The following is a 21,288-nucleotide window of genomic DNA, read 5'->3' on the forward strand; positions in this document are numbered from 1 at the left end:
TTTGCTAGTGCGTTTGAATCCGTACGTCAAACAAGACCGAAAATGTCGAGGAAGCATTTTTCATCTATTTTTCAATTTCAAATTAAACAATGTTCTTTTCGATTTTTGAGTCTAAAAAAACTGACACGTTTAGAATGATTACCTTCATCGTTCCCTGAAAGAAAATCGAATATCGATTCTTCATTTTAGGACCCAATTTCAAAATTCTTCTCATTAGCTTCTTAGTATGCTGGCGTTTCAAATGCCTACTACGATAGAATTTCAAATTCGTTATCATTTTATTTTTATTTAAATTCTATTTTATTTATCAATGTAACCAAAAACTGCAAATGTTCTTGTCAGGCTCACTTTATTTCCCACAAGAATGTCTTCGAAGCTCCGTGTAACCTGATCCTCAATTGGACTAGTGAGACCTAGACTAAAACTATGGGCACTCTCGAACTGCTGAGCAATAATTTCTAGAAATAAAATGTACTCGATAATGTATTTTCTTTTATTAATTTTGAAAATATTCAGTTCTCCAAAATCAAATATTAGACCAAATCATTCTGAAAAAAGTTGGTATTTATTTACCCATTTTGCATAAATTTTGCTGCCGCCCGTAAAATAATACTCATCTATCGACATAAACTTGATTTACCCATTAATGGGTAAATCGCTTTTACTCATTAAATGAGTAGTGGCGGTTTTGACGAAAATGGGTGCCATAGTACCCATTAAAGGGTTTTAGCCAGTAACCGTGATAGGCTATAGCCCATTGAACAAAGCAAAACTTTACGCGCCAGAAAATATCGATCCCTCGATCCCGCCAAACGCGGAAGCAAAACGTCAACGCGTTTTTGACATCACATTCTGACGTTTAGCTGACTGCCACTGACAAAAATCCAATCATATCCATTATGTGTGGCACACATACATTTTGACTATAGCATTTCCCACATAACGGCTATGTGAATTTGCATAGCATATATGTGGAAACACACATAACCCTTATTAACTAATAACATTTATGTGTATTCTCCTATAGCGGGTGGTTATTAACGCACACATAAAATTTATTTGGAAATTTCTTTAGATTTTTGCCATTAAAAATGTGTGGATTTTTATTAGTGTGTAAGTGTTGTCAAAATTCAAATTGGGTATTTTTTTACTCATTAATGTGTTTTTGAGTTTGTCCGTGATTGCAATCCCCTCGAGCCTCGAAAACTATATTTGTCTTGAAATAATTTTGATGAAAATTATTTGCCTGCTTTTCTGAAGCAGCTCCTACTTCAACCATGCGCCTATGTGCGCGAACTTTGATTTTAACGAACAAAACGTCACTCGTTCATTCGGGTTTCCGTTCTACACCAATCAACACCTACCAAAAAGTAAGTACTTCAAACATAAAATAATTTATTGATTTTTATGCTCGATTTTAAAACAATTCAATTATTTTGCCGTGAACTGTGCGTACTATATTATTAATAATGGGCAAATGCTTCAAATAACGAATTTCTATAGTTTGTATAACGCAAAAGTTAGTCGATGTACATAATTGTACACGTGTCTATATGAAGTTTATTTTTTGTATTAAATTGACTTTTAGTGACATCTTGAATTATTAAGTATTTATAACATTCTTGCAAAGTAAAAAAGATTTTTGTAATAATAAAAACATGAATTTGTATGAAAAGGTGAAAAAGTGATATACAAAATCTAACCTTAAAATGTTGTTTCAGAATGGCGGACGCAGCTCCAGCCCAGCGTGGTGGTTTTAGAGGAGGTTTTGGTTCTCGCGGCGGCGGTGGACGTGGAGGACGAGGTCGCGGACGGGGTCGTGGTCGTGGACGCGGTCGTGGCGGAAAGGAAGACTCGAAGGAATGGGTTCCAGTGACTAAACTGGGTCGTCTGGTTCGCGAAGGCAAGATTCGTACCTTGGAGGAAATCTATTTGTACTCTCTACCCATCAAAGAGTTCGAAATCATCGATTTCTTCCTGAGCCGTTCGCTGAAGGATGAAGTGCTGAAGATCATGCCTGTCCAGAAGCAAACTCGTGCTGGTCAGCGCACCCGTTTCAAGGCTTTCGTCGCCATCGGCGACAGCAACGGCCACATTGGTCTTGGCGTTAAATGCAGCAAGGAAGTGGCCACTGCTATTCGTGGTGCCATCATTCTGGCTAAACTGTCCGTTGTTCCGGTCCGTAGAGGCTACTGGGGTAACAAGATCGGTAAACCCCACACCGTGCCGTGCAAGGTTAGTACTTTCGATAATTACCTGGTTCCTCACATTTAAACCCTTTTATGATGAGAAAATTTTAAAACTTATGCGGTTTTCACGGACGGTGGCTGCATACCACTGGCATGACGTCCTAACGCGTCTGATACCATGCAATCTAACAAGTTTAACGTCTTTTTTAATATTAGTTTTGTAATCACATGTATTTTCCGTTTTATCCTCCAAATAGGTTTTCGGTAAGTGCGGTTCAGTCTTGGTCCGCCTGATCCCTGCTCCTCGTGGTACCGGTATCGTATCGGCCCCAGTTCCCAAGAAGCTGTTGCAAATGGCCGGTATCGAGGATTGTTACACCATGACTCGCGGTTCGACTACAACTTTGGGTAATTTTGCGAAGGCAACCTATGCGGCCATTGCCAAGACGTACGCTTTCCTGACTCCAGATTTGTGGAAGGATCTGCCATTGAGCAAGACCCCATATCAGGAGTACGCCGATTTTCTGGAAAAGACCAGCAAGACTGGTCAGCGCATTATTGAATTGTAAATTCATTGCTTCCAGATGTTGAATTCCAATCGGACGTAACAATCAGGCACAATAAACATTTTGTGGCGAGAACACAAAATTTAGTTTGAGAGATGATTTTAATATCCGAAATTCCTGTACGTAGAGGGTCTTTTTCGGGATATCCCGGGATGCATCAGTCCCCAGATTTCTCTAAAATAAAATATGCATATTAACAAAACAAATTAACCCTTTCTAAGGCAGACGAATCTAAACAATAAATTAACAAAAACAACAAGACGCAATGTTTATATGGTATTAAACTCAAATCAAGCATAATTTTTCATAACGACGTATGTAACAATTATGAGGATTCGAGAAATCCTTTGCAGAAAGTTGGCAAAGCTTTTTCTAAAACTGTTTTAAAACATCTTTTTTCAATACTTTTTTCCGCTGGCATGCGTCATTACATGACACGTAATAAGCGTGCTTCACATCAAATCTCAGTTCATTCAAATTCACTGTGAAAAACGATAAAATTATACATACACCGGTATGCTGCACGCACGTCGGTGTACATTGGTCGGTTTTCCATAGTGCACGATTGACGCAACTGCAGTTTTGTTTTGTTTTGCTTTTTTTGGTACATAGGTCGCTCTTAGTTCCCATATGTTAAAGCGACGTATGTAACAGTGAGACTTCAAAAATTGATTTTTGACATACGTCGATTCGTAAAAAGATTGAATTAAAGAATTTTATGATATGAAATCAGTAAAATCGATGCGTATTATATAAAGCCGCGTGTGATTGTCACGTTGTATTAAAAACCTCGTTTTGTTTACTTTTGTTACATACGTCGTTATGAAAAATTTTGCTTGAAATGTAGTTTGTTATACATTAAAAAGTTCAAAAAACATCGAAAAATTGGTGGCAATATAGTTGCCACTGCCTTGTAAAGCGGGAAAACAGTCAACAACAAAAATAAATAAGGGCCAATTTCTTCACCTCCGCTTAACTCTTAAGCGATGCTTACCCATACGATTAAACCTGGTTTAAGCACTAAGCGGAGGTGAAGAAATCGGCCCTAAAAGATTTTTAAAAAATAGGTTTTATTTAAAACAATCAAAACAAGACGTTACATTTTTTAGTGAAGAGTCCTACTTGGAAAGCGCACTGGCCGTAACAAATGATTCTATAACATTCCCCAGAAAGCCACTCCCCAGAATGAAAAAAATTCCCCAATAACCATTCCCCAGATTGCACCATATCCCAGAATTTTTTTCATACCTTTAAAAAGATTCCTGTAATGAAGAAAAAATATTTTGGCAGCTAAAAAACTGGAATAAAAAGAACGGCTCGAAAAAAACTACAAAGAAGTACAGTTCAATCTGATATAATAGATTATGTTATACAAAGAGATGCCCTTAGGCTCTGTCTCAATTGGATAATTAAACTCAAATTAAACTTAAAAGTGACAGTTCAATAATTATCGAATAACCCTGCTGGATGAGCAGGATTACTTTTGACAGATATCGAATCATTCTTGATCGATGTCTTATTGGAATTGCTGGGTAGCACGAAGCCATTATTATGGCCGGGTGATTTTTAAATTTTCGAACTGTCAGTTTTAAGTAAAATTAAATTTGATTAGGGAAATGAGACAGACCTTAGTCTTCAAACTTAAACTAATGAATATTACCATATGGTCCATGGTTCACCGTGCAGCTTAGTCTTGCTGGTATGACATGACCGCTGGAAGGCTCTGCCACATCGAATTCCGAAATACTGCTTCTGATCCTGCTTATGAGTTGCTTGGTGATTTTGGCCTTACAATTACCATTGCATACAATGGAGCTTAGTTGATCAAAAAATGCTATGACAGTTTTCGAAACATGTTCGACCATGTACTTTTCCCATGGTCTTGGTTCACTTGATAAAGTATACAATGCGCGCCGCAATACTTCCTGTTTCGACGGCATGTTATAAGGATTCATTCACATAAAGTAATATTTCGATGAAAGCATTTTTATTGTAATAGAAAAGTATTGAAGTCATTCCAATGTTTTAGTTGCCATCCGTTATAAGCCAAATCAGTCATTGAAAAAAATGACCTTCAAAAATGATATTCAAATGTGTGCTTTTCTAGAAGCGTTCAATTATGATTCACCTTATTTCCGACAAATGCTTCTAGTAAACGGGCATTCCTATGAACATGGGACAGTTATGCATGTAACGGCAGTATTTGTATTTTTTTAAATTTGTTCAATGAACTGTAGATTTTTATTAGTGCGGGTAAATTCATATTTCAAAAGAAGGCATCATCCACTTGTTTGCTATACTCCTATACTCCGTGCAAACGCGATACTATACTATACCTATACTATACTCCGTGCAAACGCGTGATTTGAAAGAAGACGTATTTCAGGCAAATGTGTGAGTCTAAAGAATGTATCACTCATTTCCCTTTTTCCGAGCAAATGCGCATTTTAAAAGAAGGAATCATTCGTTAACCTTATTTCGGGCATATTCGTACCTTTCAAGAAGAAATTATTCACTCATTTTTATATTGTGTCTTATTATGGACAAACGCGTGTGTAGCACAAACATATTAAAGACACCATATACATGGAAAATGTTAAAAAAAAGAAGGAATCATTGACTTAATTGCCTTATACTAATGGCACACTGATGGTATTCGTACCATTAGGGTCTCGCCGACATTTCTCACCAACACGAACGCACGGTTGTGGTTGCAAACAATCCCATTTAATTTTGCCGTGACAGCTGCTCGTGGTTGCAAACAAACTGAGTAAAAGTGTGAGTGAAATGTGCGTGTGCGTACACGCTCGCAGAAAGCCTAATGGTACAAGTTGTACCACAGGTGTGTCACCTTGTACCATGCTGGTACAACGTGAAAAACCATGGTACAATATGTACTAGGGTACATAACCGTGGTATACAACGGTCCTTGTACCACCAGTGTGTCTTTAGTATTATTCCAGGCAAATGCGTGGGTCCCTATTTGATTCCTCAATCAAGGCATGCTTCAAAATATTATCAATTCAGTGCAAATCCGAATTATAGCCGCTAACAAAGTTGGATTTTTCTCACAATTCGTACGTTAAACCTAACTTCGGAAGTGGTGCGCTGTTTTCATTTGGTGATGTGCTATACAGCGCACTACTTCCGAAATTAGGTTTAACGTATGGATTGTGAGAAAAATCCAATTTCAATAGCGGCTATAATTCGATTTTCTACTGAATTTATAATAAGAATTTTTTTTCTGTTTTGGAGTGAAGTCAGAATAGTGACCATATCCAGTTTTCCGCGAGCGGTAATGGCCGCCAGCTTGCCTGCGGGTCAGTCTCTGATTTGACGTTTGTGGAGGTCAACTGCACCCACCGCTCCGAGCATTCTGACCAATGTTGCATATAAGAAGGTGCTGATTCAGTGAATTCAAGCCTTCTTATATACCATTTTTTCGATTATCATTTTTCTGCTTCTTATTCTTCTTCATGCAACGTCAAAGCGCCAATAGGCTCCCTAAACTCGATGTTTTTCAATGAAAACAGTTTTATGCCTATTGAAACAAGTTTTTCGGGTCTTGTCAAGCATGGATATGAAAGGCATACTTGAAATCTGTCGATTTAGGGGCTTACCGTAGAAATTCGTTTACTGAGACGAACGCTATTAACGTTTAAAATCTTTCAACGCAGCGTAACGCGGTTCATTAGGAAAGTTTGAAATAACACCCGGTAAAAGATATTTTAGTTACAAGATAAAGATTGTCGCTGTCGTCGCTGTCCTTAACATCTTTCAGGCGATGATAGGGTGCTAAATGTGAATAACACAAAAATACATACGATTTGGCAGTTCGGTGTCCAACATGTTTCGGACAGCAGAACAAAGGGAACCGAAGCAACAATCTTTATCTTGTAACTGAAATTAGTACTGAGATTTTCATTTTCATTGAGAAAAGTCACGCGATATTTACATTTTATTTTCTTCCGCTTTCATAGAAAACAAACAATGAAAGGAATTCCGCTTAATTTTCACGGATTTTTATTTCATGAAAGCGCATTAAAATATTGTAAACAAGCTGTTTCTTCTTCAATAATGTTACTTCTAACAAGAAAATCAGGAACAATATAATCATTTTATCGACTAGTCATCATTATTTGCTCAGATCTATTAAAACTATTTAGAAATTTAGATTTCAAAACAAAACAACATTCCGGTCATGACTGCTCGTAATGTGACAGGCGACCGGGAGACCGCAACATTTTCATTTGGTCTCTTGAAAATGAAAATGCAACTGTTTTCGTTTTCACATGACTATCACGAAAACTACCAGTACTTACTGAAATATCTTTTCACCCGGTATAGTAAAAAGTACTTAGGTAATTTTTTCTAACCGTGTATACGACGATAGTTTTGGTTTTATTTTTTTTCGTTTACTACTGCCCGCATTCATGGGCAAATTCCGCAAATTCACCTCTTAATCACGTCCAAGTCTTTTTCTCACCTCTTGTTCACGTCCCTGTTAACGGAAGGTGTACAGAGAGTTTGATTTTTCTTCATTTCCGTGAATTTTTAAATGAATTAGGTTCTTTGCTAGCACTTCCTTAGTTCGTTTTCATCTACCCCTATCCACATCTTCACATATCCATTACTTCGAGCCTCGGCATGTAGTTGAAACATAGAACACTTTCTTTCTTTTCTATTTAGATTAGTCGAATCATTTCAATAATAGAATATCATTTTATTCTCAGTAGGTTTGTTGCCCTTTTCGAATATGGAAAATGTGCTTAAATTTGAAAGTTTCTGTTACTGTTTCACGCTGAAGTTTTTCTTCGTAGCTGTCTACTGATTCATACACCAAGGCCAACAGGAGAAAGATGGACAAGGCCATTGAGAGAATCTCTTTTGTTAAATACCTTGTCTACTAGAACGTGTGATTCTTTTGTGTCTCAGTTTGGATAAACAATTGCAACTATAATTTCTGAACCAAACAGTGCCCAATAAAAAAGGTAATTTTCACAGAAAAAAAATGACGCAGGACCGTCAAAGCACTTTAAGTTCAGTTTCCTTGGGAAATAACAGCATTCGTCAACAGAAGATAAGCACTCATTCATTAAAGTAAAGCACTTTTGTTTGACATATTTTTTTCACGATGGTTGCCTCGTGTGAAACACACTTTTCTTGAATATATGTACATTTAAATGGAACTAATAAAAAGCGTACTTTTATTTCTAATGCACCTTTTTTAAGCCAATGCTTTTTTGCGTATTACAGTGGTGCAATTTAATCTCTGTGCTAAGTCACGGTTTCGTCCAAAAAGAATTTGAAGACGCTGGCCACGTCTTCCAGGAATACGACACGAATTACTTGGATATCGGACGTGTTTGAAGATCACAAATGAAATGGTGATGAAAGCATCTTTTAAGAACTCAAACATTGAAACCTGCTAACATCGAGGCGATAAAGGCAGATCTGAATTTAAAAAAAAGATATAATAAAACTAATGCGTTTTTTTTTCATTCAGGTGGAAATTAGTAACAGTAGAATCGTCCTAAAATGGTAAATATATAATCGATAAAGAAAAAGATTACAATTGTGATTAAATAATTGCAAAATATAGATCTTGGTAATACACACTAGGTACTGTAGAGAAACAGCTATATATTTTGTATATATAATATTCTCCCAATTCAATATTTTTCCGAATTATTGAAGGATGTATTAATATGATGTGCTGTGTAATATCGCGTCGTGTTGCTGCCTTTTGCGGTAATTTATTGGCCTATAGCCAGGCGATCCTTGTGGTTAATTGTAAATTGTAAACTGTTATCTCATCGAAGGTCAGCGACATAATTCTAAGAAATACACCAAAATGGGCTTATTCTGCGAGTAGGGAAACGCGAGACGTATTGAATTCTCCCTTTCGATTTACGTTGTGAATTTTCATGCTACTCAACTAATCAATTAAGCTTAATCATACGGTTTTGCCTCACATATAAGTAATATAAAAATGAATTTTGGTTCATTAGTCTATTCAGATGTATTATACGAATGAGGAAAGAATGTTCAATTTCTATTAGTTGATTTACATGGGAGGAAATTGAGAGTTCTCACCTCATTCGTTCCATCTGCCTCTAATTATCGAACATCCCTACAGTTCTTGTCATTTTCACCCATTGGGGGCCATCCAGAAACCACGTGGTCATATTTTTGAAGATTTTCAACCCCCCCTCCCCCCATGTGGTCTATCGTGGTCATTTGGCTGACCCCCCCTCCCCCCCCTTTGACCACGTGGTTTTTTTTTCAAGTACAAAAATTAAAAAAAACCCTATGTAACTAAAACATATGGTTAATCCGATCAATTTTGAAGATGGACAATTTCAACTGATTCAAAATCAAACTAAAACCCAGCATGAAAATTATAAATTTTCATTATTTCGAAAATTTTAATGATGTTATCATTTTGTAATGTGTATCAGGTATTAGGTTATCTAGAACTCGCATACCTTCGATGCATCAGGAGGATACCAAAAATGCGGACTCATGAATATGTTATAAAAATTTCGAGAAAAATTTGTAATGGTTTAGAAATTTTCCAAAATATCCCTATATTTTTTAATTTCTTTATTGGTGATTTTTTTAAATACATAATTGCAATTTTTGCTTTTACAAGTGCTAATTTATTATTGTTTTGTGGAAAATTTTCAACTGTTAATGAGAATTTTTGCATTATTTGCAGTAATTCTATATTTATTTAATACTCATACCCTGAATTCTTTATTGGCAATTTCCAATTCTATTATGGAAAATTTCTATTTTTTCTCTAATAAATAATCTAGAGCTGGCTCATCTCTCAAAATTTCTAATTCTTCATTGAAATATTATTTTGATATTGACTCGTGGAATCCAATGATGCCATACTAAACATATTTTCTCGGTCACTCTGATGTCTTTCGAATAATTTCCCAAGGAACTTCTATTCCATATCTCGAATATGCTTCAGTCAATGGTCTTTTCATAAGCGACTCATAGAAGAATGAATATATTATAGATCAATTATCATTTTGGAGTTCGGATCATTGGATTTATCCAATTAACCAAATTATGAATGATGTATGATATAATATCCCATTAGGTCCATTGGTTTGATATGACAATTGTTATTTGTACAAGCTAATACAGACTTTTTAGTTAAAAAAAATATGTTGAGCTTTTTAATGGAATGTCTTTACTTGTCATAAGACGAATTTGTACCTTCCCATTTAATTCCACCACTTGATTGTACCTTGACAGATACGTATTTCGACCTCAACAGTAAGGTCGTCTTCAGTGTTTCGTACTTGACTCGACTTAGGTTATACAAAACTTTTAGGTTTTAAAAAACGTCCTGGAAGTCGTAATGTTTAAACTACTTAATCATTCAAGTCCGTGAACCCAGTGCTTCTAAGGCCCTACAAAAAAGGCATAGTCATTGTACAGCTTGATGTTGACTCAAGATAATTTTGGGTACCTTGTCTCTTAGATCTCATGTTAATGGAAATTAGGATCATATGCTTATTTCATCGGATTGGGTACATACCGATGATGAGGACATTACAAATGTCATGATTGATTACCCGAGAAGTCGTGGGCTGAACTTGAGAGCAATCACTGGCTTAACGTTCAGGATGACCCATCTTATCTGAGTGTTCAGAATGATTCAAACATTTCAACTTCATTTGCATGCTCTTAGAATCGAAATCTTCCCAAAGTTTCGGATAACTGAGTTTTCAGGGTCAGTCAAATTTGAGCTCCCATATTTTTTCTGTAAAACCAATAAGACCCTTTTATGAATTTAAAAAGCATTTTATTTAAAATTTCATGTTGATTTTTTAAATGCAATCTTCTCTATGTCATAACCTTCTTCATACGCACTACTAGAATTTTGTGCATTATTGATCGAAAAATTTAAAAATGCACCTAAATGTTCTAATTAGGTGCATTATTAAATTTTTCGATCAATTAGCCTAATTATTCAATATCATAAGAACTAGGCTTCTTAATCCTAAATAATTGCCTACATTTATTGCTTGGATGAATTTTAAATTCCAAGATCTTCCTAATTTTCAAGAATAATTATTCTGGAGTTGCAAGGGAAACCCTTCAGAATAGTTAGAAGAAATTCTAGGGAGTCTCCACGGAAAAATCTTCAGTATTTCAACGATTTTTTTTTCGAAATTCTGTGGAAGAGTGCCTAAAAAAGGTTCGGTAGAAATTTTGAAGAACTAGAAGAATCCGTAGAAGGATCCTAAATGCGTATTTACGATGTAAATTCCAATAAACATCAAATTCCGAAGAACTTCCGGTATAAATTAGAAAAAAAATCCAGCTTAATTTTTTCTACAGAATCTCTAAAGATTTTTTTCAAAATCCTGGACAAATTTAATGAATCTTCAAAGGAAATTCTTCTAAATTTCCAATGGAAATTTTTTTCGTTTTTCAAAAAAATCTTAGAAATTTTCAGCAGTTTTTTTAATTTCCAAAAGAAATTATTTGGAGTATACCAAAATATTTCCGATGGAAATTCTTAAGATTTTCCAGTAGAAAATAGAAAAAAAGTTCATCTAAAACACCAATAATGAATTTCCCGAGGATATTTCGATGTTTTTACAAGTGGAAATAACGAAAAAAATTGCACTTTTGTAGTACTTGTGAAGGTTGTACTTTAGAAGCAATTCCAATAGGAATTCCTTAGAAAATTAAATCAAAATATTAAAGATTTTCTGATGTGAAAGTTCCTTAAAATTTTTAAATCATTTTTTGTGCTTCTTTGCATGGTAAAGATTTAAAGCAATGTTTAGCTGAACCGACAAAGAAATCAAAAGGACTTTCTGAAGAAGAATGAATTTCCCATGAAATTTTGGAAGAATTTATGGTGCAAATTAAAAAAAAAACACGAACCTTGAGAATTCTAAAGATTTATTCTTTGAAAATCCAAAGTATTTTTTGAAGATAATCCATAGACTCTTCCGTGGAAATTCTAAATAATGCCTCGAATAAAAATAATATTTGGAAAATTTAAAAAATGTGATAGAATTCACAAAGAGCACATTCATTTCAAAATTCCAAATTTGAAAACAAAAATCCAAAAACAAAAAATCAACGGTAATACCAAAGTGTTTCATGTGCCATTGGCTATTTAATTTCTCATGAAAATTCAGAAGATTTTTCTTGAAAAATTTAGAAGTCTTCTTCTTCTTCTATGGCTCCATATTCCAACTGGAAGTTGGTCTGCTTTTCAACTTAGTTTATTCTATTAGCATTTCCTCAGTTATAAATTGAAAGTTTTAAATGCCAGCAATTGTACGATTATATATCTTGTGTAGCAAGTACGAAGGATACATTATACCTAGGGTGTCGACAATGTTTGACACCCGAAAACATCCTGGACAGGAACGAGAATCGAACTCGTCATCTCCGGATTGGCAATCCTATGCCTTTGCTCGTAAGGCTAACTGGAGACTGAACATTTTGAAGTGCACTCCCTAAAATGTTCGAAAAACTTATTTTGGAAATGAAATAGAATTTCTGGTGAAGATTCGGAAGAACTTGTCGAAGAAATTCATAAGAATGTAAAAAAAATATGAAAATATGAACATTTTTTTCCACCGAAAATTATTTGTATTTCCCACGAGACTGTTTTGAATTTTCAGACAGAATTCACATGGAATTTTTTTCGGCATTTACACTGGCGATGTTTTGTTTTTTTTTCATGACCAATTTGTAGCAAAATTTACAAGCAAAATTTTCGAGAGAGAATTGTTCAAAAAACATTCTGAATGCTAGCACTTTATCAGGATTGTATGAAGTAAGGTCAAAGTTTTTACAGGAAATTTTTTTACTGGATTTTTCCTGAATATCCACAAGACATTCTTTTGAAGATTTTTCTTGAATTATTGTAAAAACATGAACAGTTTTCAAAATTGTAGCTGTAGTCCGCTGATGCAAAAGTGTCGGCGGCGTGATGCCAAAAACCATCTGCGGCGGAATTTTAAAAAAATATTTTTTCATTTTTCTTTCCCAATTTTTTTGGTGAAAATTGAGACTGAAACGCAACCTGCTTTTTAGTTTTTTTTTTATGGAAATAGGATCTAAAGCTAAGTTGGCCAAATAACTCAGATATGCATCGGCGTTGCGACCGACGCTGCGTTACCGGGTTTTCTCGATGCTTAATGCTAAATTCTTTTTAACACTGAGTTGAAAAGACGCTACGTGGGCATCGGTTCTAAGATGCGCTTTGCGTTTAATGATTAAATCATTAAATTTGATGATTTGTATTTTTTACACCGCTATTGTTATTTACCAAAAATTTTCGTGTTAAAAAAAACCACGTGGTTCGAGAGCAACACCCCCCCTCCCCGCATGTGGCTTATCGTGGTCATTTTCCAAACCCCCCTCCCCCCCTATATGACCACGTGGTTTCTGGACGGCCCCTTGATAGGCACCAAATGTAATTCAAATAGGAGAAAACGATACGTCTCAACTCACTCGACTAGTTCGGCAGCACCCGACTCGCAGAATAAGCCCATGTTTTGCGCCCCTTCCTGCCCATTGGTCGTCAACCTCGCGAATGGTCCTATTTGATCTCACAATTTTTCTCGCACACCGTATCCTATTCTCACTCTCGTTCTCTTTTTTCCCTAAACATCTATCTGCGACCGACAAGCCCGCTCCATTTTCTTACTGTGAAACGGCAGCAGTTCGATACGCTTCCTCGAGAGCTGCTTTCTGTTCCGCCGTCAGCTGGTTTATACAAGCCTGGAGAATATCCGGACTGGATTCGATCTGCTTCACGATAGCCAGCATCCGCGTCGATTCTGGATGTCCAACGGACATTGCCTCCCGGTAAAACGCCTCGGCAAAGATGGACACAATGCGAGGCAGATTTGAATTGTTTTCACCAAGCACCGCCGGGTGGTTTGCCTGGATAAGATCGCACAGGTAGCCATACACGTGGATGGCTTCGTCATCGTCTTCTACAACTGGCAGCCAGGAGAACCTACGAGTGTGAAAAAATGGTTAAGGCTCATCCGTTTCGTTGCCCTTTTTTTATAAAATACTGTAAGCAATCGTCAGAAAAGGTTAAGCCAAAACGATATTCCCCACAAACGGCGAATGCCTTGTAAGACTGTTTTTAAGTGTTATCATCATTCAAATTGCTTAAATACATATGCCTCCCTATGCATCCAATACCTACCAAAGTGCGATGATCTCGTCGATGTTGGGAATAGCTTTGTTGTTGTATTTCAAAATCTTGGTTACAGCAGAGATGGCATTTTCCGTGGGATTCACATTTTCTGGTTCACGACTGCCCGGCGTCATAATAACCTCCACCAGTAACTGAACGGCCTGAGCACATGTTATCGAAAACTGATCGCCACCAAACTGTGATTTGAGAATTTTATAAATTTGAATAAGTTATTCATGAGGATATTGTGAATGTTCGATTATAAAGCTAACCTGTGCCAAAACACCGCATCCATAGACTGCTGCTTGCCTTACTTCCGGTTGTGGATCCTTGACGTATTCTAGCATTGGTTGCATGAAGTAAGCCTGATATTGGGCGCAATTAGGGCCGCTGTATTCTGTAATTGTGGAATTAAATGATATCACTTGTAGAGCTATTGAATAATATTGCACGTATTGGCAAAACGTATTGCGTGCGATGATAATAAACCTTGTTTAATGAAGATAATGGAGAGCCACTATGCTCACGTACAAAGTAATGTACGAAACATGAGAGATTCTGTCCTAAGGCGTATTTCATAGAGAAACGCTCTATCACATGCCCAGGAAGCCAAATTTAGCGCCATGCCGTAGGAAGCTAGTTTGCTCGTTTGTGGAACGTCGATTTTATATTTTTGTTTTTCCATGAGGTATCCATCTACAGTATCTATTGATAGTTCCACCAAAAAATAATTCGGTGGTTTTACCAGGAATTCTTTCCGGGAATTCATTGATTCACGAATATCTTTAGGAGATCTTTCAGAAATTCCTCAACAAGTTCCTCGTTAGATTTTTCTGAAACTCATTTATTCTTCAGAATATATTGTCTCTATTTGTTTACTTCTAGAACATTTTCTTTGGAAATTAATTGCCTTTGGAATTGCATTGCCGTGAGATTTCGCCAGGTGTTCCTTCAAGAATGCTTCCAGAAGTTGCTACAGGAATACTTTTTTATTATATTGTTTCAGCAGTTTCCTCCAAATTGTTAGGATTTCTTACGAAAACTAAAACGTGAACTAAAGGAGTTCTTCCAAAAGATTCCTATTTGCATCAGCAAAATGTTTTCACACATCACTGCTAAAATCACCATCACGTGTAACGAGTTAAGATATATGAATTTGTAGACAACCTCAAATCGCATCCCATGCATTCCCTCCACGCCCTGCTTTAATTCAAGTCAGGGGCATTTCGTGGACTTTTGGTACACCTGTTCCATCATCCTGCTAAAAAAAATATGCATCAAGCTGAGTGATTTCAAATAAAAATTGTGCATTTAATCTAATATTACAACCTTCGCTCTCGTTCTTTTTTTTCCTTCATGGTGTGCGAACTAATTATGGTCACTAGCATGTGCCCTATATTTATTAACTGCTCCAGTGGGTTTGATTTTCATTCATTTCGTGACAATTTTCCCACCTTCTACAATTCAGAATCTAAATAATTATCAGTAGTAGCTAGGCCAGTGGAGCTCAGCACTTTGGACGTTTTTTTCCTTAAAACCTAAAAGGCCAAGCTCTTCAAGAAGGCAAATTTTGAAATTGAAAAAATTATAACTCTGTTCGCTTTTAACCGATCAAATGTGGAATTTTGAGACAAAGTCCAGTTTTTATTCTAGTTTCAATTTCACTTCGAGTGGTGTCCAGATTCCGTATGCTTCCAGAATTATTCCAGATTCCGTACCTACGATATGGAATTTGGGGTATTTTGGTGAAAACCTATTTTTTTCATATGGAACTCTTCTCAAACATTACTTGAAAACAAAGCTATACTAAATACGTTTCTATTAGTGATTTTTCTCCTTTTCTCCTTTCTCCTCTCCGGGGAAGCCGTAGGAGGGGACATTTTAGTTTTTAGCCTAAAACATGTCATGCGACAGCTCTTTGTTCATGATTTGTCACAAATAATCTTCTGGTACGTCTGTAGAGTCTGTAAGACCTCATTGGCCACTTCCAGAACCTCATGGAGTGCAGGGAACCGGGGGAACCCGCAGGAATCGACATTTTCATTTGTTGGTCAAAACATGTCATGCGACGCTCTGTCTTCATGATTTCTCATGAATAATCTTCTGGTGATTCCATAAAGGACGATTGAACTTATTGGCCACTTCCGGAATATAACTGATGCCCCGGAGGAACCTGTAGAAGCGGACATTTCCGACTATAGTTCATTGGCCACTTCCGAAATATCACGGAGTGCCCCGGCGGAGCCTGTAGAAACGGACACTTTAATTTTTGCAATAAAACGTGTCATGCGATAGCTCTATCTTCATGGTTTCTCACGAATAACCATCTGATGATGACCTCATCGGCTACTTACGGAATATTACGGAATACCCCGGGGAACCTGTAGAAGGGAACATTTCTGATTAAGGACCAGAATGTGTCATGTGACAACTCATTCTTCATGGTTTTTCACAAATAGTTTTCTGGTAGGTCTATAAAATGCAGAAGAATTCATTGGTCACTTCTGTTACTTCACAGAGTGCCCTGGGGTAATCAGTAGGGGTGGACAATTCCGTTTATTGGTGCATCATGTCATGATATGGTATGGCCTGTGCAGTACATAAAAGTCTTCATGCAGCTCGGTTCATGGGTGCACATCACCAGCCACGCAGTCTACGGAGGGTCCAATAATAACCCTACACCTGATCTATACACCTCGCTCGATGCGCACTTCGCCTTCTTGTGCCCGTCGGATCGTTGTTGAGCACCATTTTCACTAGATTGCTATCCGAAATTATTATTATTTTAATTATCGAGATTTTCAGCCTGTGGCTGGTTAATCTCGTAATTCTACATTCTGGCTACGTACCCGGCCACCGTAGTTTTCCGTTTAACGCTATGTGAACGATGGATGGTTCTCCCAACAGCTGATGCAACTCGTGGTTCATTCGCCGTTCATTCGCCACGTACCGTCCGCCATCTGCACCACGCCAAAGATGGTACGCAGCACTTTCCTTTCGAAAACACCAAGTGCGCGTTGGTCCTCCACGAGCATCGATCAAGTCTCATGTCCGTAGAGAAATACCGATCTAATGAGCGTTTTGTATATAGTCAATTTGGTACAGCAGTGAACTTTATTCGATTTGAGCTAAGCTTCTAGCTGCGCTTCTTCTTTCACGAGAAGTGGTGAAGTTAATCGAGTCAGTCAACATCAGCTTCGAACGAGTTACACTATGGAGCGATTCACAAATCGTTCTTTGCTGGATTAGAAAATCTGCTGGTGATCTGCAATTGTACGTCTCGAATAGAGTCATCGAGATCCAGAGACTTACAAGTCAGTACCAATGGCGGTACATTCCTACGTACGACAACCCTGCCGACGTAATATCGAGGGACGAGATGCCACAGAATTTTATGTACCGACACATTTAATGGAATGGCCCGGCTGCGTTGAATCAGAATGACGTGAACGTGGTGCAGCCGCCTTATTTACAAGATGACCTGCTACCTGAAATGCGAACATGCTTGAGTCTTGTTGTACCGCCATTAAGGCTGGCGGTATTTGATCGAATTGATTTCTTCACTCGATTGCAACGATGTATGAGTTTAGTAGTTCGATTCGCCAACTACCGTGACCTGCCCTAATTCCGCGCATTGCCTAATACCGTGGATTTTATCCAAATTGATAAATATAGAGGTACTGTCTGTCATACACATCACATTATTTAGTGAACTACACAAGTATATATCAGAAAATGTTAGCAAATTATTATTGTGGGTATTTGTGACGTAAATTAGGCGCTAAAAAATAAATGTGAAAACGTATGGCTCGACCAGCCAAAATTTGCATCTGCTTAGCAAAACGCTTAAAATTATGGTTATATTTCCAAGTCTTGTAACTTGATTTTTAAATGATATTTACTTCCAATATATCATTAAGCCCAGTTTTACAGCTATAAAAAATGGTACTGGGTACTGAAATGGTATTTAAATTTCTTATTTTTGCATTTTTATTGATCAAAACAATTATCTCGGTATTAGGCCATCTTCTTCGCCAGTAGTGCCTAATATCGTGACTAGGCTATACCGTGAAGTTGATACTCAGAAAAATAAAACGTAACCATCACATTGAATACATAGACCACTATACAATATCGTATAGGTATTTAAACATTCATATTAAATATCTACGACATTTCATGCGTAGGATTACTAGGGAAGCATCATTCAGATGAATTACAAAATGCAATATGTATTATTCCAATACTTCCTCAAAGAGAAACTTTTGTTGGAAGACTTGAAGATGGTATACATCTAATGAACATACAAATCGTCTTTATTGTTTCGTTCAGCACATACGAATACAATATCATTTATGCGATATTTACCACAGACTATAGACGTGAATATTTTTCCTGTGCAGTTTGCTTTAGAAATAAAGGTAGAGTATTTTTCATCTGAATACAAATCCTCCCATTGTCTTCAAATCTACTAAGACACTCGATTGGATATCGTCTATCTAAAACCTAAATAAATGTGAAGTAAATTATTTGAAAAAATAATAAACGCTTTTAAACCGTCAATATTGAGAAATTGCTAACTTCCCAAGGAAATGATTCTTTTCCCAGTAGGTATCTATGAAAAATAGTATTTTTTATGACGTTTTTTAGTACGTATGACCTAATAATTTAATTGAAATTTGTATATGATTCAATTATTTACATATTTTATTGTAAATGTGCTCTTAAGCTCATCATTTGAGCTTGTTTGATAGGCACGGTATTAGGCAATTTTCTGCGCGGTATTTGGAATCTTCTTCGGAATGTACGCGGTATTAGGCATATACATAAGTCAAATGTCGAATACTATTTTCTTCATTTTTTTATGAGTTGAAATACAAAACATATTTTTCCCTTCAAATGTATTTAATATTGATTAAAGCGACATAGTTTTCAAGGGTGATTGTTACAAATTGAATTTTATATAGCGAATTTATTGTGGACACGTCCTTAACCCCACGGTAATAGGGCATGTCATGGTATATACTTTGCGCTCGGAAGATGTTGCAGAAGGGTCCACCAACAGCCAACGAACTTGATAAAGCCTTGAAGTTAATAGTGTGTCTTGTACAAAACGAAGCTCTCCAGCCCGAGCTGCACGCATTGAAGAATGGTGGTACGCATCGTCTACGAAGTTTACAACCGTTTGTTGATCCAGTCGACGGTATTCACCGAGTTGGTGGTCGTGTGAAGAAGGCGTTCATTCCGTACGATAGTCGCCACCAAATGCTATTACCAGCGAAACATCCTGTAACCGAACTACTGATTCGTCATGAACATCTAAACAACCTACATTAGGGTGTCCCAAAATTGGACAAAGTCTGGGATTTTGGGGGCTCAACCTTCAAATGAAAGCTTAGGGTAAAACAAAATAAAAATTGTTCTACGACAACTCTGGGATAGACGTTTAGGGGTGGCCCCGACGCGTTTTATGAAAAAAGTGCATTTTTTATAGGTAACATCGAAAATACCGGTATATCGGAAAGAAATTCGATGAAACCCATCAATTTTATATTTTTTACATTTAACTTAGGGTCTATACTTTATGGTAAAACTTTGATACCGCATGTTTTAGGTCTATATATTTTTCACTGATGCTTTAAATGCCCAAAAATGATGAATTTTTCTTAATATTTTTTTATTAATGCGTCCAAAACGGGTATCCATCATAATGCTTTCGAAACTAGATACACAAAGAAAGGTGGGGAATTTTATAACGAATATTTTGCTAAAAATAGCAACCTCCTATCTCTATCCTTTTAAAAGTTATTCACGATTTACTGCAGCTTGGAAAAAGACTTTTTGAAATTTCGGATCATAATACCTGGATCATGTTTAAGTAAAGAAACGCCTACTTTTCCATACCAACCAAATGAGTGCTTTAATAACCAATATAGGGTAAAACGTCCTATCGTTGTGGTATGCCCTAATGTTGCGGTAGTGGTCAAGTAGTCCATTCTGGATATAATACCATTGAAAACAATTGTGGGTACGCTAAAACTCTTCGGATTAACGACTAGAACAGCTTTTGTTTGACAAAATTCCGTTCAAAATGATGAAAATCAACATTTTTCGTTAAAAATTTGAATCCTTTGAGCCTATTATTGCGGTAGTGCTAAGGTCCTATTGTTGCGGTATCGCTCTCCATAAGAATTACATGCAATACCGCAACAATAGGACTGACCTTCAAAAAATATCGCAACGATACAACTGCGTCCTATTGTTGCGGTAGTTTGTTTTTATTGTGATAAAAACAAAACAACATAGGTTCAGCACAATTGACGTAATATTTACGAAACTATAGTTAACGAGCATCCTATTCAACTAAGAACACTATCCGGAAGGTGATTAAACAGTGTATTCCGTGCTTCAGGGCAAATCCGATGAAAACGACATAATTGATGAGTGACCTCCCGTCGTATCGAGTGCAGCCATTTCATTTATTTAGTTAACATCTAAACAGATAACACTGAATCAACAATTTGACGCCACAATGCACGGTTCGAGGCCGCATCTCTCCATCCTCGGATACGCCCCACGCTCGCCAAGTCGTTCTGCACCTGGTCTGCCCATCTCGCTCGCTGCGCTCCACGCCGTCTCGTACCTGCCGGATCTGAAGCGAACACCATCTTTGCAGGGTTACTGTCCGGCATTCTTGCAACATGTCCTGCCCATCGTACCCTTCCGGCTTTAGCTACCTTCTGGATACTGGGTTCGCCGTAAAGTTGGGCGAGCTCATGGTTCATTCTTCGCCGCCATACACCGTCTTCTTGCACACCGCCAAAGATGGTCCTAAGCACCCGTCTCTCGAATACTCCGAGTGCTTGCAAGTCCTCCTCGAGCATTGTCCATGTTTCATGTCCGTAGAGGACAACCGGTCTTATTAACGTCTTGTACATGACACATTTGGTGCGGTGGCGAATCTATTTCGACCGCAGTTTCTTCTGGAGCCCGTAGTAGGCCCGACTTCCACAGATGATGCACCTTCGTATTTCACGACTAACGTTGTTGTCAGCCGTTAGCAAGGATCCGAGGTAGACGAATTCCTCGACCACCTCGAAGGTATCCCCGTCTATCGTAACACTGCTTCCCAGGCGGGCACTGTCGCGCTCGGTTCCGCCCACAAGCATGTACTTTGTCTTTGACGCATTCATCACCAGTCCAACTTTTGTTGCTTCACGTTTCAGGCGGGTGTACAGTTCTGCCACCTTTGCAAATGTTCGGCCGACAATGTCCATGTCATCCGCGAAGCAAATAAATTGACTGGATCTGTTGAAAATCGTAC

The 21,288-nt window shown here is 37.3% G+C and overlaps 2 protein-coding genes across 5 annotated transcripts in view; one reads left to right on the forward strand and one right to left on the reverse strand.

Moving 5' to 3' along the window:
* The first annotated feature begins 1,214 nt into the window (after window positions 1-1,214).
* Window positions 1,215-2,837, forward strand: LOC134226315 (small ribosomal subunit protein uS5). The gene is made up of 3 exons (XM_062707015.1): window positions 1,215-1,370; window positions 1,722-2,235; window positions 2,447-2,837. Exons 2-3 carry the CDS (start codon window positions 1,723-1,725, stop codon window positions 2,756-2,758), a joined length of 825 nt encoding a protein of 274 aa, XP_062562999.1. The 5' UTR covers window positions 1,215-1,370; window position 1,722; the 3' UTR covers window positions 2,759-2,837.
* A 4,620-nt stretch (window positions 2,838-7,457) lies between these two features.
* Window positions 7,458-21,288, reverse strand: part of LOC134226314 (importin-5) — a 45,446-nt gene continuing 31,615 nt past the window's right edge. Inside the window, exons 4-7 of one of the 4 annotated variants that reach the window (XR_009983449.1) lie at window positions 14,237-14,361; window positions 13,974-14,161; window positions 13,265-13,775; window positions 7,458-8,592 (exon numbers count right to left, since the gene is read on the reverse strand). Coding sequence is in view for 2 of the 4 variants with exons in the window: in XM_062707011.1 (XP_062562995.1) it covers window positions 8,520-8,592; window positions 13,461-13,775; window positions 13,974-14,161; window positions 14,237-14,361 (701 nt within the window). In the remaining 2 variants the exon portion in view is untranslated. Of the gene's footprint in view, window positions 8,621-13,264; window positions 13,776-13,973; window positions 14,162-14,236; window positions 14,362-21,288 lie in introns of all 4 variants that reach the window. The other 3 variants (XR_009983450.1, XM_062707011.1, XM_062707012.1) reach the window with 3 other exon arrangements.

Source organism: Armigeres subalbatus, chromosome 3 (assembly GCF_024139115.2).
Source record: "Armigeres subalbatus isolate Guangzhou_Male chromosome 3, GZ_Asu_2, whole genome shotgun sequence".
In the NCBI taxonomy this organism is placed as follows: domain Eukaryota; kingdom Metazoa; phylum Arthropoda; class Insecta; order Diptera; family Culicidae; genus Armigeres; species Armigeres subalbatus.